We start from the raw sequence: 17,002 nt of genomic DNA, 5'->3' as shown, positions 1-17,002 counted from the left end.
TCAAAGCTACACGTGACCTAAAGGGATTGTAAACCTGTGAAGCTAGTACATGTCGAAGGTAATGGCAATGACGCGTAAGGACAGTGACTCGGTGCAATGACAATCCAGTTGAGTGACGCATTCGCGTCAAGTCCCTGACAGACACGTAAAGGGCCTCCTATTGACTTGGCGCATGCGATAGAAACAGTTGTCTCTATCAAATACACGAGCCGAGGATCCTAGTCAATTCGAAAGGCCCCGTCGGTGTTAGGTGCACGATTGCTCGTGGTTCACCCAACCTCTTCTGTTAATCACCAGCCGTTGTGTGAAATCTTGCGTCAAATGATGCATCGACGATCCTCGACAGCTACTGAATCGACTCCTTTTGTTTGCTGGAGCAAACAAAATCGCATGAGGAACTTTCGGTTCTAATATCCATTCATCCATTGCTTCGTTTAGCAAAAAATAATGTTAACGAAGTATGTACACTCGAGAAATATACACATAAATATTATATTCAGTATGTATATCATATTGAAAATAAGCAGTGATAGATCGAGGCTTGAAAAGTTATCATTACTTTAAAACGCTAATTAATGTTTTTTTTCTGGTGATAATTAACTTAAATATGGTTTGAAATGATTTATTAATTAAAATACTTTTAGTTTGGCTCGTTTGTTTTTGTTTCGCCGCTTCTTTTGTTCAAGCAATCTAGTCAGCGCGTAACTTTATATTATAAGATCAACAAGAAATAAGCCAACTTTTCTTTCTAGTGAAAATTTTAGTAAACTACCACGAACAGATTTTATGGGGTTATTACTTTAAAATTTTATTTTAGAACATTTCTGGCCTAGCAAAGAGAATGCTGCTTTAATTTCATCGGATTACTTATATGAACTTCTTTCCCTATCTGCATAAAATGGAATTTACTTGAAAAAGTGACTAAAAATAAATGCATAGTACAACGATGGCTAAGCCGTGGCTCGCGAGAAGCATGTGGATCTTTTAGGTACCTACTGCGGCTCCTAGGTTTCGCAAATCCTTCTAGGAAAATTTTCAGGGATGAGGAAGTAGAGGCTTTGTCCTTTAAAATGAGTCCAGTGGTATAATATAATATTTTTTGCAAAATCTAATATGTTAATATCTAAATATATGACACAATTCTAATTCTAAGTATTTGTACTGTTAACAAGAGCAAGAAATATTAAAAGGGAAATGTAATATCCATAAGTTCGAAAGCCCTCAAATCCTATACTCCGTCTTAGAAACCTTCGCCTTAAAGTCGGAGAAAATAAATTACATTTCTTTCCCCTCTCAGCTGTGCAGTATATGGCGATACCACTCGCTACTTTTATCCTTTGCGGTAGCTTTGACCTTTTGATGTGGTTATAAATATGTTATTTATGAAAACGCAACAGCCTGAAAAGGATTCGGAAAACATAGATAGAAGAAGCGTAAGTCAAAAATGAAATACTAAGGAATAATTTAGTTTTCATTATCCATTTAGTCACATTTCACATTCCTTTTGTGTTATTTAAGTTTTGATAATAGCTTTTTGATAACTGTTAATTTTGTCGTGAAAAGAGTAATATAGTAGGAATACGTAGTATAATTTTATATTTTTGCATTCTAAAACATCATTTTCGGTATAATTTCCGTTGGAATAATTAAAATTCCGGGAAACTTCCGTAGGAAGTACCATATTGACTGCTGATGTCAAGATATCAAGCTGGATACTTCGAAACCACGTACACTACGAATAAAGTGGGTCAACTGCAAACTGATAACACAAACGAACGCGAGATAACAGTACTTGGCCAGTAATTATCATTTCGATATGTTTCACATTTGATCACAATTTCAACGATGTTTGAGAGTGTACACCAAATGAAAAGTGAAAAATGTAATGACAAGAATTCTTATCAAGTCCAGAATAAAACAAAATTACCCATTCGTAGAACAAATACAATCATTCACTGCGTTATACAATATATTTAACTATATAGAGTAGCCTTACAACAGCAAAAATAAATGTTTGTAGTAATAATGGAAATAACAAATTATTAGAGAAAACAATGGCTCGGTCAATAATATGTACTACATGCAGCTAAATAGAAATCAAGAACACGCAACCGTAACACGCGAAGCACACGTTCATTATAAAACATCCCTCGTAATATTCTTCATTTTCGATGCAAAAACGGTGGTACGCGTTACGAACTCCAGTTGAATGCGAGAATTAAAAATTACTCGAGCAAATACTGCGAAGGAAATCAATTTGCCAACTCGACGCGACATCGATCGATGCCTCCCGCGTTATTAATTATTTCCACTCTGGGACTTATTTGTCCCGTGAGTTGGTCAACCCTGAGAGCAGCGGTGATCCCTGGAATTGAATTCCCACCATTCCAGATATTCGCGGCAAAGTGGTGGTTGAGAGCGAAGCACGTATCAGTCGGAAGCAGCACGCGCAGAATTTTTCTCTCTTTTTTTTTTTGCAGTCCACAGATTTTTATGGTGACCACTCGACTTGTCCCGCGCCAACTGTATCACCGAGCCGCGAACGCCTCTTCATCGGAATAGATGTTACTCGACCACGGTGTGAACGTATCGATTTTATCGTCATCTCGCTGTCCGACGCGTTGCAAAAGCATTTTCGGTGCGAAATTATCGCGCGACCTACTTATGCGTGTAACCACGCGCAATTTGTCAGTTGATGGTGGTGCAGCGAGAAGACAGCCCTTTCTTGAACGACACACGAACGAACAGTAAAAGCGACATGCTCTATCGTGGGAAGTGAAAGTAGTGTTCTGTAATCAGACCCATTGTCAGTAGTATAGGTCAACGCTTGAGTCGACGAGACTATTCTCGTATTGCTTGGAGATGTTCTCGAGATACCAGGTGAATCCTTCGATGGCTTTCGATATTTGGTGAAGTACTTTAAGTAATTAGTATACTGAAGTACATAGCATTAGGTATAAAAAAAGGTGAAACCAGGAATACAAAAATGAGAGCTATCTACACCAGATTACTTTAAAAAGTTTGAAGAAAAATCAGATTCAGATCTAGAGAACCTACAGCTTTTATATTAACACAAGCTTATCATTATGAATATCAAAGGTTCGCTATCCATCTTTCATTTGATATAGGCTTTCAAGAAGCTTCAGACGACTAATCGAATGAAAAGCTATAACTTGTCCTAAATACACGACCAGCCTACACATAAAATATCTAATGGTGAATTTGTACCTGAATGTGTCACACATATTGTGACACTAGTTTTGAAGCATCCCTTATGCTTTTGAAGAGAGCATATGGATCGGGCCGCACACAGCAGCTGTCGCTGGGCCTCGTTGCCGTTCCTGTCACGTCACCACTATGTGTTGCCACGATAAATCCAGCATGCCCGAATCTCTCGCGTTATTACTTCGCGCAATATGGTCTCGCACACCGTTCCCATCGGAGACAAGTCACTGGTATATTTCGTCTTCTCGTCCCCCCCTTTTTCCCGTCAAAACGTATTCCTTATTGCCATCGTTCTCATTGCACGTGCCTCTCGGCTCGTATTATTGAGATGGGAAGAAGAAATTACGATCCGACATCTTTCTGAATCACCAGAACGCGGTCGAATATCGGATATAAATGTGCAGATATGTCCATATTTACAAAATGAGACGTGAGCAGCGAGGGAATGAGGCGCCGTACGTCTTTCAGGTTTTTGCGAATAAAAGGAGCTCGTTTGCGAGACGTACTGCATGTATTTATATGTATACATATACACGTTAGTTCTTTGAACTAGCCACAGTCAGATAGTAAAATCTATGTACTTGCTATTAGCAATTCAAATGTGGTAATTTCAATAATAAATATTTCAATTTGTAGCATTTGGATTTGGTGGTAGTTCTTGCTTCTCTATTTTAATTTTAAAAATACATTTTATGATATCGCATTCAGTATTATTACCATTTGTATTGCCTGTTGCCTTACAGAAGCTTCCTTGACTCTTCCGTAAATCCAAAGACTAGCTTAACAAAGAGCAACTCAACTTTGCTGTCGCGTCTGTTTATAAGACAGCCAAGTTTCACGAGGAAAATCCTTGCTGTACCATCGGGAAGATTCCAAAGAGATAAAGCAGGAATCACCGTTGATCCTTTCTTTTATTTAAAAGTGCTCACAGAGTTCGGAAGACTAAGTCTACGATCATTCGCTCCTCGATGATACAAAATTCTCTCCTCAGTTTCGATCGAGCCAAATCCCTATTGCTATATTCAGAATAAACAGGATCAAGAGACGTAAAAAGGATCAAGTAATCGAGTGAATTCACTACAATTTCTAACCTTTTCCATTACAATAAGCCTACAATCCATACTTATAAAATTCTCGACAGATTGAGATACTATTCGAATAATTCCCCACGACTTCAGTTATTGCGTTCTATATTCTCCTCAATAGATAATCATAAAAAGAAACCAAGAAACGCCCACGACTATAACACGGAGCTAACACCTATTGGTTATCATTTCTTCGTCGTTCGATATCGAACTTCTTCAGGGGAGTGAATAATATACGAGGAGAAGCGTTACCCTCTTCTCATTGGGATTCAGGCTCAGCTTGAAATGCGAAGCCGTCGGTATTCATACCATCGGTGATCATCGGAAATAAGTTTAACACCGCCGCTGAAATTGCCAGCTGGGAGGTAGTCCTGACAAACTTTTGCGCAACTTAGGTAACAAGGTGAGCTCGTCAAACAATCGTGGCGCTAGGCCACGATGAAACCGCGGTATTGCCAATCGGTTGAATTGGGTTTCGGCTCTGGCTTTCGAGTTTCCACTTGATTGGATCGATAAAGGCCGGGTCAGTTGGCTAAGTATAGTTAAGACACGGTTCGGATCAATTAGAGAACACGGAGAACGTTCGCGCAGATGTTGCGTGGAAAAATTTCCACGATTTATTGGGTAAGTTCGGAACAGCTTCGACCTACTGGAAAACCGTCAGAGGGACGTTAAGCAACGTTTCGCGAATTTACGCGGGATTAAATTGTGCTTTAGCCATGCTGCGCCATTCGTGGAACACGCTCGAATGGGAGTCGCGATTGTTTGCTGTGTGCTTGGAGAAGCGTAGAGGGGAAAAAAGACCGGTCCATCGAGTTGCGAGCAAGGGATACGAATTTTCTGTTTGCTGGTCGAGTGATCGAACGAGTAATTGTAAGTTATTCGAGTCATTGACTAGTTCGTTCTGCTGAGGTCTAATAGCGTGAATGACTGCTGTGTACGTAATTATAGCGTGAACAATTATATCTGGTACTGAAATGACACCTCTATGTGTACGCTACTGCTACGTGAATTGTATGTGCTTTGCTGAGGATGCAATAGATTACTGAATACCCAACTATTTTTTAATGGCTTGTCAAACAAGGAAACTGATTGAGTTAAATGGTATTTTTATCTAAGTATATAGACGTTTATAAATTATTTCGAAATTCAGGTTCTACATTATTTTAAAGTGAAACGATTTACCACAAGGACGAATTTAAAATTCAGAAAGTGTGAGAAAATTGTAGATTAAAATTACAGAATGTATTTCAAAATTTCATTTTTAGACTATAACTGGAACAAGTGAAATGTTAACCATAGTAAAACGTTATCTGCAAAATTACATTTCTGAAATAACGTTCCAATAAAATGGTTCAGGTGTTCACCACCGATCAATGAGGTATTATCAAATTTTTTCAAGAATTTCGCATTGAAGATACACCGAAATTATATCGAAACTTAGAACACAGAAAATGTTGTTATTTAAAAAAGATCCAAAAAACTCGCTTGTGTAACAAGTGAATCTGATATTTCAACGTATACAGCGCTCATTAGTATATGCATTTAATTATTTCCTACTATCATAAGTTATAAACCGTATGATGCATCTTGAACCATGTTTCACTCTACAGACACATTCCCCAATAGAAGCATCAACGCCCAATGCAATTGCAGGCAATTAGATATTTACAGAGGTCTGCACCTTAACTGCAGAGACGGTGTTACGCACGTGGCTACACAGAATAGATAGTTCTCTTAATAGATGTTACTCTCGCATCGATGTACTTCCTACTGCGATGAAAGCGCGCGAGTAAATTCCGACATACATACACCCGTCCCCACAGAGGGCACAGACGAAGCCAAACTTTCGCTACCTTCCGCAAGCGGTATTATTAAACTTTGTGACCAGTCCGGACGGATAAACACATTCCTCTCGAAGACTAAACAGTTGATAACGTCCCTGTGTCATTCTCAACCAAAGCAAGGATGAAACACGAGAATAAAACGGATATGGCGGGAACATTATTATTCGACTCAATATATGCCTAATTGCATTTCAGTTGCAATTCAAATAGAGGAGTTTGGATTTCCAATCCCTAGTCAGAGTACTGTCTATAGTATTAGTGAAATTTCTAGTATCATTAAAATTAGTAGTACACGTTATTCTTCAAAGACCTTGGGAACTGAATTAACCTGCATGGATACACATACGTACATAGTGTCCTTCCAATTCGCTCTGAGCTCTACTTCAACCCATTTAAATCCATTTAAACCTGCTCCAGCTGATTCAAAGTTGCTTCAACAAGCTTGGTCCCGGTTTAAACCCCTCGGACATCCTCAAAATGATACTAACTCCATTGGTCCACCTGTGACCATTTTAAGCTCTTTCTAGCAACCAGTTGATGGTGAAACAGGGTGCTTCAATAATCGAAAGATTTTAAGAGAATTATCTACTCCTTTGTGTTTTATAAATCATAAAAGTTAAGTACTGTTTCTGATCTACTTTGCATCTATTTTGTACTGAATCAGAAGAATACGTCTGCATTATTCTCACGCGGTGTGAACACTGTTATATTTTCAGATTATAACAGCTTTCGCTTCACAGCTACATCAAAGTTTCTTACACGTTCTAATGAAAGCTGTGGGAAATTATTCATAACGAGGCGACAACCGATTTGATTAGATCTGAATTTCTGCCCTGACTACTACGTCGCATGCCAGTCAACGAATTATCGTGGCGATTGTGTCGAAACGTATTTTAAAAAGTTTGCCGGAGGTGGTCTCTGTGGAGTGACCCACGAAAAGTGAAACTGGAAAAAGCTGCCTCCGAAGCTCTGGCGTCCTCGCGAAATCGTTAACACGCATCGTGAAGTCTTTTAAATTGCAAATTGCTGGTTTTTCTGTGTACTGCGAATCTTCTGTCCAACGAAGTTAAAACACAATATTTTTCACCGCACGTTGGACTCTTGGCTGCTGTATAGGAGATAAATTTACAAATACAAACTTAACTGCATGTACTGAATAAAATAAATACGAAGCAAAGTAGAGGAAATCTAAATAAAAATTTAGCATGTCTTACGCTGATTTTTGTCATCAACATTTTCCAGTTTCAAGGAGTTGTGTATTTCCCAGTTACTAGATAAGAGTTAAGACGACTATCAGCAATAGTCAACAAATATCCTACCAGACTTTCTTTTATTTGTTTATGGTGTAACGTGCAACAGGCGAAGAATGCAGGAGAAATTTTCAACGAAATACGATAGCTAAAAGGTGAAGAGAGGGAGAAAGGGTCGCGTGGAATGTCGTTTGTTCCATGCTGTTAACCGCATATGTGACACAAACGTAGCAATGTAACGTGTTCAATGACGTTGGACGAAGCAATGAATGCAGGTCGCCCTGCACGGTTCGCCAAGTTAAATGTGATGCATTTTTCGCAAAATACTGGCAAACCATGCGCACAGTACGTAATGGAACTTGGCATGTTTCTTTCTAGTCGTGCTTCTTCCATTCCCCTTTTTACAGACACCGTCAATGATCGTGAGAAATATATAAAAAGAATTTATTCTCCATTCTCAATCTAAATTTGGCTTTAGTTTCCGAATTCACGAAAACCTTCGTAATTTAATTACATGGTACGCCGTGCTAAATAAGCCCCTGTACGCTATCTCTCCCATGACTCTTTCGGCGTGGATGGATTTTAATTAAAATCGTAATTTTTGTTCCGCGTAATCGTTATTACAACTGCCTCCCCGACGTTGGCTAACGAACGATTAACATCGATGTAAATTTTTCTGCGTTGTTCCCTAGGTGAATGCCACGTAGTCTATAGATAGGACGAAACGCGTGAATAACGAAGGGAGTAAACTACGTAGAATGAAAATCAAAATGCAATTAAATCTTCTATTGAACAAAAATTTATAGAACGATCTATGGGAAGACTGTATGAGACTACGTACTAAAATGAAACTCATTTAAACGTTGGATCAAATGGGTTCGTTTCCATCTACGCTAACGTACATTTAGAGCTACCACTACCTGAAAATTGTGTATAGTGCTTTCTCGCTATATTAAGTTTTTTACCTCGCGATAAATTTTTGGAAGAATGCGAGGCATTAATTATACTCTCCTTTAACTGAATAAAATTCGCAAGCAATGTAGAGATACCCATCTTCTCATGACTCTCAACTTCGCGAAATAAATTATTTGAAAATTTTTCAACACGACACGAAAGATTCTTCGCGAGATTATCGACCGTTACGTTAATGTATCATCGCGTACACTGAGGTCGGATTAATTATGAATGAGATTGTAAAAATAGTCGGCGGAGGACACACCCCGTTTACGCGAGACAGTGTTTAGCATAACGTTAATTTAAATGGGGCCTACAACACGGTTGCGTAAAGCAATTATACTGGGGCTAATTAAGATACGCAGATAGTCGAGTTATTTACGAATACTCTTGCGAATATCATTAACGGAACAGCGAGATGAAATACGGTACTTTTTGTCCTGGATTTTACTTAACCCCAAATATTTTCATTCATACATAACACGGTCAGGAAATGATAATTGTAATTTTTTTAAAGAATGGGTTACAATTTATGCTGGATCTCAAATTTCTGCTAAAGTTGCTATTTTATGAGCTTCTGTATCGAAACAGACTTCATCATTACTGATATTTATTTATAAATTGCTTACTAATTATTTACTACAGCATAATGAGCAAATGAATATGAAGGATTAGAAATGTTAAAGCTAAAGTCTTGAAATTTTAATACACGTTAATGAGGTTAATGATTGTTGCAAATTCTATTTCGCTTTACATTCAAAGTTTTGATTTTCAATATACCTACATACATATTTCCATACATTGGTTAATATAGATATACATAATATAGGTATAGACGTGATTGCGATAAGCCATAGACATAGTCTAATTAAGCATCACATCGCTACATAAATTACTCCTTTCAGTACTCTAAATTACCATAAGGATATGCAAATTTTATACCAGTCGTATTTCCATGCTTAATTAATTATTATCATCTCTAAATTATGGTATTCCAACATGCTATTGGATCATTTACTTTATGAGTCGAAGGAGCGTTACTAGATAATACTGTTACACTTTATAGGTTCTAGCTCATATGGAAACATACTGATTATCGTCCATAAAATGAGTTTCATTTTACTTAACATTCGCGATGATTACTAAGGCATAAATTATCTTCAAAGTAAGCGAGAAATCTACACATAAGAACAGCACACTTGTTCGGTCGTTCTTCACCATATATTTGCATATCCAGTGCAACTAAATCACCCAACGCTATCGGCAATCGTGTAGGTGCTGCGTACAGCTTGTAACATGCTTCCGATATAATGTAAATAAGTGTCGCGATATACGGTCGGGCCCTGTAATTCGTGACTTTGAATAAAACCGACGCAACGACGACCATATTGCAAGGACGAGGCCACTGTTTTTGCCCGACATGTTGCCTAGATACTAACGCATTCAAATACCCGTCTTCCGGCTATAAGTTAGCTCCGACACACCGCGTAAATGCAACTTACGTTTGCACGATAACCGGAAACGAGGCACCGATCAATCCTATCGGTTCGCGGTAACACGAGTACACGAAATCGTTTGTTCTACACTTATATAGAAATTTACGAGAGTTCGCGGACGAGGACTTTCCCCTTGGAGTGTTCCACGTTACACAACAATTTCTACAAAAGTTCTACTACAGAAACTTACTTAAAGCAATCCCCGATATTATACGAGAAATGGTATCTCTCAGAAATCAATGTCTTGTTCGGAAGCAAAGATATAGAAAAATCGTTGAACATATTGCAATGGAGTACATACTACCCTCTTTCAAAAATATATCATATTGTCTGAAGAAGTAACCTTTTACCTTACTATTTTAAGGTACTTTGACTGTGTAGTGAAAAATTCTACAATTCTTCTTTCTCTTTTAAATTCGATAATGTAAGAATACTTGCTCCAATATTGAGAATATAACGTATATCATGATAAAGCAAAAGGTTAATACAATTTGGTACAATTACAGTAGAACCTCGATTAACCGAATCTCGACCATTTACATTTTCTGTCATTCAGGGTTGCCCAGATTGGGCGTACAATGGAACATCGATTGCTATTTAAACAGTGATCTAAATAGCAGTCTGCTGAGGATAATAAAATCAGCCATGAACACAGTGCTTCAGTATCGAATCTCGAGGAACTGTAAATAATCGAGGTAGTACTGTACTAAAGAAACTCGTGACTGTTCCTCTCGTCTCAAGATTCGCGCCATTAGTAACCTCCCGATCGACGCGTCATTAAATCACTACTTAGGAACGAAAAGTACAATCTCGTCCGAGACGAAAGCGCAACAGTCACGGGTCAAAGGTCGCCGGTGTAACCGGTCGAGCGTAAATCAGGCAAAACTTTCCATTACCTGGATTCACGGCGTGGCAGTGGTTGAGGAGCGGCAGCCAACAGAGCAGTAGCACCGCTCTCTGCATCTGAAACAAAAACCGCAAGTATTTTTCACAAATGTCCCGCCTAATTGCTATTCCACATCGTCGGCCTTCTAATATAATTAAACACTGATTCAAATTCACGATGAAGCGGCTGAACGCCGAGTCTCCTACGAAACTCGATGAAATTGTAGAAGCACTAATTGCACAAGGTTGCGGCCTTAATCTACGCTCAGGATACCCCCGAACGAGGTGGTGTAAGCGCGCGGTGAGCTGTGTTCGCGAGGATACTTTATGAACGTACGCGTAGGGAGTCGATTCCGTGGTATCCATTTCCACGAGGGCAAATGAACCACCTCGAGGAGGGCGCGTGGTCGTGCGTGCACGCACGAGCGATCCACGCGTGGAGGCAGTCATGCGAGCTTTCGAATTCTTGTGAAACGCGGGGCGAGCGACACGCGGAAAAGAGCCACGCCCGAGATCCTTTGCGGAATGGGGAACGAGCGGGACGGACGATTTGTCAAATTGATTCGTCCGGTGAACGCGCGGAATTTTAAGTTTCCTTGGAACGAGGAGGGCCAAGGACCCCCCCGAGAGCGGGACATTAGAAATTTACTCGGGCTTTCGTGCAATGAGATTCACGCGCGCGAAACGCATTCAAATGACAGACCTCCGAAGGCGATTACAGGGATGGTCCCGCGAACGCGTGCCCGGAACGAGTTACGCGCGGGATGCACCGACGGTTCTACGTGTCGTGCTCAAAAATTAATGCCGGCAAGACGGCGGAATAGAGAGGAAATAGAGGGTAACGAGAAGTGGTCCTATCCGGAGAGAAATGTTTTTCATACCTTAAAGCAGGTACTTTTTGTTGCGAATGGTATATGGTCTCGCGAGACAACGAGCAATGGGGATTCGTTCGTTGTGAGAGAATGAGGCTGAGAGAATGGAAATTTTCTGCTTCTCTATGCTTTATAATATCATTTCTTTTAGTGAGAACACCTGAAAGATAAACATTCTTGTAAAAATTGTTAAGCTAAGAAGTCATGGCTGATAATTTGAAAATTTGAATATTTGAATTTTCGAATATTTGAATATTTGAATTTTTAAATATTTGAATGTTTGAATATTTGTAAAATTTGAATACTAAAATGTCTTAAAATTTGAAGACTTGAAAATTTATAAATTTTCAAAATCTGAAAGTCTGTTAACGATGTCGTAATCACCCTTAAACTTTTAAAGAGCGTATACTGAGCTTACGCGATTTCGGATTCTAGCATTCGCATGATGAAAGCGGATGTAGGTACCTACATTCTCTAGTTACAATCTTCTCAAGAATATCGCGTGGATGGATTTCCGAGTTTTTGCTGCCTCTCAGGTTTAAGTGGATTTAACCGCGCAAGACTGCTTGACATCCGAAACCAATCGATGGTGCAATTTTAATGAAGCTCCGTCATTCACTTAATTCATATTTATGGCGCACTTTTTATTCGGTTTAAAATCTTGTTTCAGTAATCTAAAATGTGCTTTGAAGGCATGTCGTGACACGTTGGTTATTTATATTTTTCTGGTGGTTATATGTATGTATTTTCTGTCGCACGAAAAATTCAATGGACATTGAGAGTTTTGGAAACTGAATGAATTTGGTGAAAATTGCATTTGTGAAGAAGCGTAGATACATATGAATTCTGTGCAAGTGAAGTCGATTAAAAATTGGTAACAATAAAAAATTAATAAATCTATACACGTTGTGTGCAGGCAATTGAAGTGTGGAAATTTTCTCACAAAAAACATAACATAAAAAGTAGCAAATAATTTTTTGATATTCAAAGGACAAACATGAAAACTATTGAAATAGCTACTGCAATAATATCATCGAATATTTGACCAAAAAGCCGTTTTCGATTAATTGAGCAACAAATAAATTTTAATAAAATCCTGTCGCGTGAGAGCTTTAATAAATAATATACGTATATCGTTTATAAACTTACAAAAAAGATGACGCAAAGTTGTTACTAGGCCCTCCAAAGTAGTCAACGGCACAAAAAAAGAGCTGAAAATGGAAAAATTATGTAACTCGTGTACGGTGGACCATAATGAAACAAGCAAGCTACAGAAAATAACCTGAATATTGAAAATAACTTACAGAAAAGTATCAAAAAAGTCCATACACTTGTTGCCAATCCCTTCGAAGTGACACAGGAAGAAGATTATCACACATTTACTTGATTATATGAACTCTAATTGATTATTTACACGACAGAATGGGAGACGTGCGCCAAAACAGGTCTGGACAGGACGCGCGAAAAGAAATGCGTGCGTCGCTTGGTCACGTGATCCCTGTTCTTTCCATATACCAATTGGCGGCTTATTTAAATAGCGTAAACATCACTAACATCTATTTATTATACAAAAACAATAATGTACATAAATTTTATAAGAATCTTTTTGTAGATTTTATAGTAGATGTGATAAAGTATATCTAGTTTAAGAAACTCAATTGTAATTGCAACACATAATGCAGATTAAGATAGGTTATGTGATTTAAAACCTATAAATCGTGAATAAGTTTTGTAGTATAGCTTAAATAATGTAATAAAATTTGTATTTTAAAAGTTATATAACACAAATACTAGGTTCTGTTACAAAAAATTAAAATCTTATGATAAAATTGTTAGTAATGTATTTACAGCATTCAAATACGCGCGCCAATTCGTAAATTGAAACCTGGTGTCACGTGACCACGCCCAGAACGCACTTCTTTTCGCGCGTCCCGACCTGTTCCACGCTTCTCATTCTGCCGAATAAATTATCAATTAGTGCACAAATAATTAAGTAAATCTGTGAGAATCTTGTTCCTGTGTCATCTTGGAGTGCTTGGCAACAACTATATACACTTTTTTTGTACTTTTCTGTAAGTTATTATGAATATTCATCTTACTTGCTGTACCTCAATTGCGTGGTTATAATACTCGGTATACGAATCACACAATTTTTCAATTTTCAGCAGTTCATTTGTTCTATTCACTACACCAGTAACAGAATCCAGTAACAACCATGCAACATCTTCTGCTACATTTTTCCGTAAGTTATTAACAATATACATATATCATTGATTATAGCTCTTACATGGAAAGATTGTATTAGAAATTATTTTTCAATTAATTTCAAGTTCCGTTTTATGTGAAACGTACGAGAATAATTCATATATCAAAATGTTATTTAATATTTAGTAATTGTGAACGTTGAAGTACAAAACATATAATTCAAATTAATTCAAAGTGGTAAAATTGATATGTAAGAAAACTTCAAAGATAATTTCGATTGAAAGTAAACAAATTCTCGAACTCGTATTGCAACAGTTATCATGAAGGGTGACGCAGTATTGTTTCATAATGTACAAGTGGTATCGCTGGAACAAAAGAATTCTCGTCATGAACATAAAACGGAACACTTGTTAAATGCATTGGAACACCAGTATCCCAGAGAGCAGGCACAAATACTGGTAACTGTGCGCTGTGCACAAAAACTATTCTATTCGCGGGCCACTCGAAAAATAACAGACTCCTCTTCATCGAGCTTTTTCACGTTTAAGATCGTACATTGACTCTGAATGTGTTATCCCCACTTCCATTCGTTAACTTCGCGTTCACACCGTGTACATTTTTTACATCGTTAGTATCTTGAGATCTTTTGCCACTCCAGTTGCATAAATGTATATTTAATAACTTGAAGCTTTTTTCCAGCATATAATATATTACTCTCGAGTTTTTAATATTTCATAGACAGAGAGTACTATAAAAGTTACAGCAGTTTTTTCTAATGTTTGCTGAAAGCGTTAGCTTCTATTTATTTCTTTTCAAAATAACGGTTTCCTTTTTGAATTTTAAATTCAAAAATACGTTTTCTGCAATTTTTATATACTATTACTTTCTTGTAGTACAAATGGAAGCACTCCAATCGTAGCAGATTTCGCCAAAAAATAAATAGCCAATTAAAATTTGTTCGTATCTATCAAAAACCGATAGTACCAATTAAGGGTTAAGAGCGTAACATAGTCGTACAATTTGCTAATAATAGGGCTTCAATCTCGCAGGCTAACGATGAAACTAATTCTTTTTCTTTTTTCAAAAAAGTGGTGTGCATCGCCACAATAATATCCGGTAACAATTATTCAGAGTCGAAACCCCGTAAACAAATTTCTCGTAACTAAAGCCCGATTCTCTTGCACGAGTAGTTATGCAAAATCCACCTAACAGTCGAATAGTATTAGTTTCATTTTCCAAGCGAGACAAAATAGAGAGGATGGCTCAGCCGTAGCACAAAGCTCGCGTAGGTGCATCAACGATTATATTCTCCTGGCCGTTCTGAACCAAATACAATACTATTGGTTCCTAAATTCTCTGTGATTCTCAGCTCGATTCTGACCTCTGTGTGATTAACCCGTTCGTGAAATAGCACGACTTCGCTCGCTGCAAAGCATTCCTACGCATGAGTGGAATCTGCCCGCAAGTTTTCGCGAAACCTTTTCATCGGCTAGATGGAATAAATTAACATTCAAAGTCCTGCTCTTTGAGACGATTCTCTGGGGAGATAAAACTGTTTTTCATGAAGGATTAATATTCATTGGAAGGATTATATTTATTTGGAGCTCACGAAATCATAAGTAGATTCCAAATATTAAATATTTACTTTTATCTTTAAACAGAATTCTGGCATATACATAGAGGATGAATTTGTCGAGGGTGACATTTACTTGACATATCCAGTACCTGTATACATCTCTTAGTAGGAACTTCTGTATCTATAGCAATCCTAAGAGAGTATGCTTCAGGTAACTTGCAACCCTTTGCATTCTCTCTGTGGTATACTTAGATAGTGTCTTCAACTTTGTGAAGTTGTATTTCTGGGTCTCTATTTTAATAGGAATTAAATAATTTACTCTCCTCGAGCATAACTAAATGCTGTTAAAAATATAAAGAATTCTCGACATTCATATGATATTCGAATCCAAAATGGCAAAACTTTCAAGAGATCTGAAGTTTGAAATTACCTACTGGGTTTCTCTTCACATGAGAACAGGAATAACGTCGTGTGAAATTATCCGACGATGTCAAAACGTCCTTGTTTCTCTCAGAATTTCGGAACAACCTGGAAATATTCCTGAAACTCACGTTTAGCAAGCAAGATCACGGTTAACGAGTTCCTAGAATTAGTTGCATGTACCATATAGAGCCTGAGCAACATCAACTAGCCTACCAAGGGCATGTTCTTCATTAAGGAACATACTTAGCAAAAATTCCACGTCTATCTGTTAGCTCATATTATCCACTTGATAATAACGTTTGCCTTGAACCTCGTCGAAACTAGGGAACGACCGAAGTAGATTTTAATTGACCTTGAACGACCAATTAATTTTGCTCGAACTATAGTAAACGTTATTCGAAATCTGTTTGCTCTTTGGATATTACGTACTCGCGCACGGCGCAGGGGCATAAACCACTTTATCGCGCGGCTATTTGCGTTCGACAGAGAGAAAGAGAGGGAGGGAGGGAGAGAGGGAGAAAAATGGAGAGGAAGGGAGAGAGAGGGAGAGGGAGAGAGAGGGAGGGAGAGAGAGAGAGAGAGAGAGAGAGAGAGAGAGAGAGAGAGAGAGAGAGAGGTGCGTTGCGCGTGATATTCATCCTCATCTCTGTCTCAAAATTGTATTAGCGTCAGCTCGGGTCCATGTGCAAGAAGTAGGCCGTTCCAGTTGCACTCGCACGCAGAGGGAGAACGGGGCAAAGGTCAAAAGTGCATGAATTGTTGCGAAGTGCCTCGGTCCTCCACTTACTAAAGCAGTACAATGCGATCGGTGACCCCGTTTCATGCCGGCGGCCTGAAAACCACCGGCGACTGCTGACGTCGCTGAAAAGCCTCGCGATCAACTATATTTCTTCGCTTTTATTTTTTCTCCTTGGGAACTCGATGAAGAGCCGACCTGTCGAAAGCCCGCAGATAAGTCGCCGTTCTTCCGTGCCTCCAGATTTATATTTGGATTTGTTTGCTCTATGCATTCATTGGCGATACGAAACGAACACTGTCGACGGTTTTTCACCCCTTTTTCTGGGGATGGTTGTTCGATATCATAGATATCACAACCTGGCGACTACACTTCTATTGGGGAAAAAGGAAATGGTTTTTTTGCTTTCACCGTGACACACAAACAATTCGTGCAAACGTAAATACAT

General features: G+C 38.4%; 1 protein-coding gene across 2 annotated transcripts in view; it reads right to left on the bottom strand.

Moving 5' to 3' along the window:
• The window catches only part of Sol1, a 327,555-nt gene that overhangs the window by 263,840 nt on the left and 46,713 nt on the right, over positions 1-17,002 (bottom strand). For both annotated transcript variants that reach the window (XM_076384888.1, XM_076384889.1), the window contains exon 2: positions 10,754-10,820. In XM_076384888.1, coding sequence (XP_076241003.1) covers positions 10,754-10,820 — 67 coding nt within the window. The remainder of the gene's footprint in view (positions 1-10,753; positions 10,821-17,002) is intronic.

Source organism: Calliopsis andreniformis, chromosome 9 (genome assembly GCF_051401765.1).
Source record: "Calliopsis andreniformis isolate RMS-2024a chromosome 9, iyCalAndr_principal, whole genome shotgun sequence".
NCBI classification, from domain to species: Eukaryota; Metazoa; Arthropoda; class Insecta; order Hymenoptera; family Andrenidae; genus Calliopsis; species Calliopsis andreniformis.
This window is presented reverse-complemented; position numbering and strand designations above follow the sequence as displayed.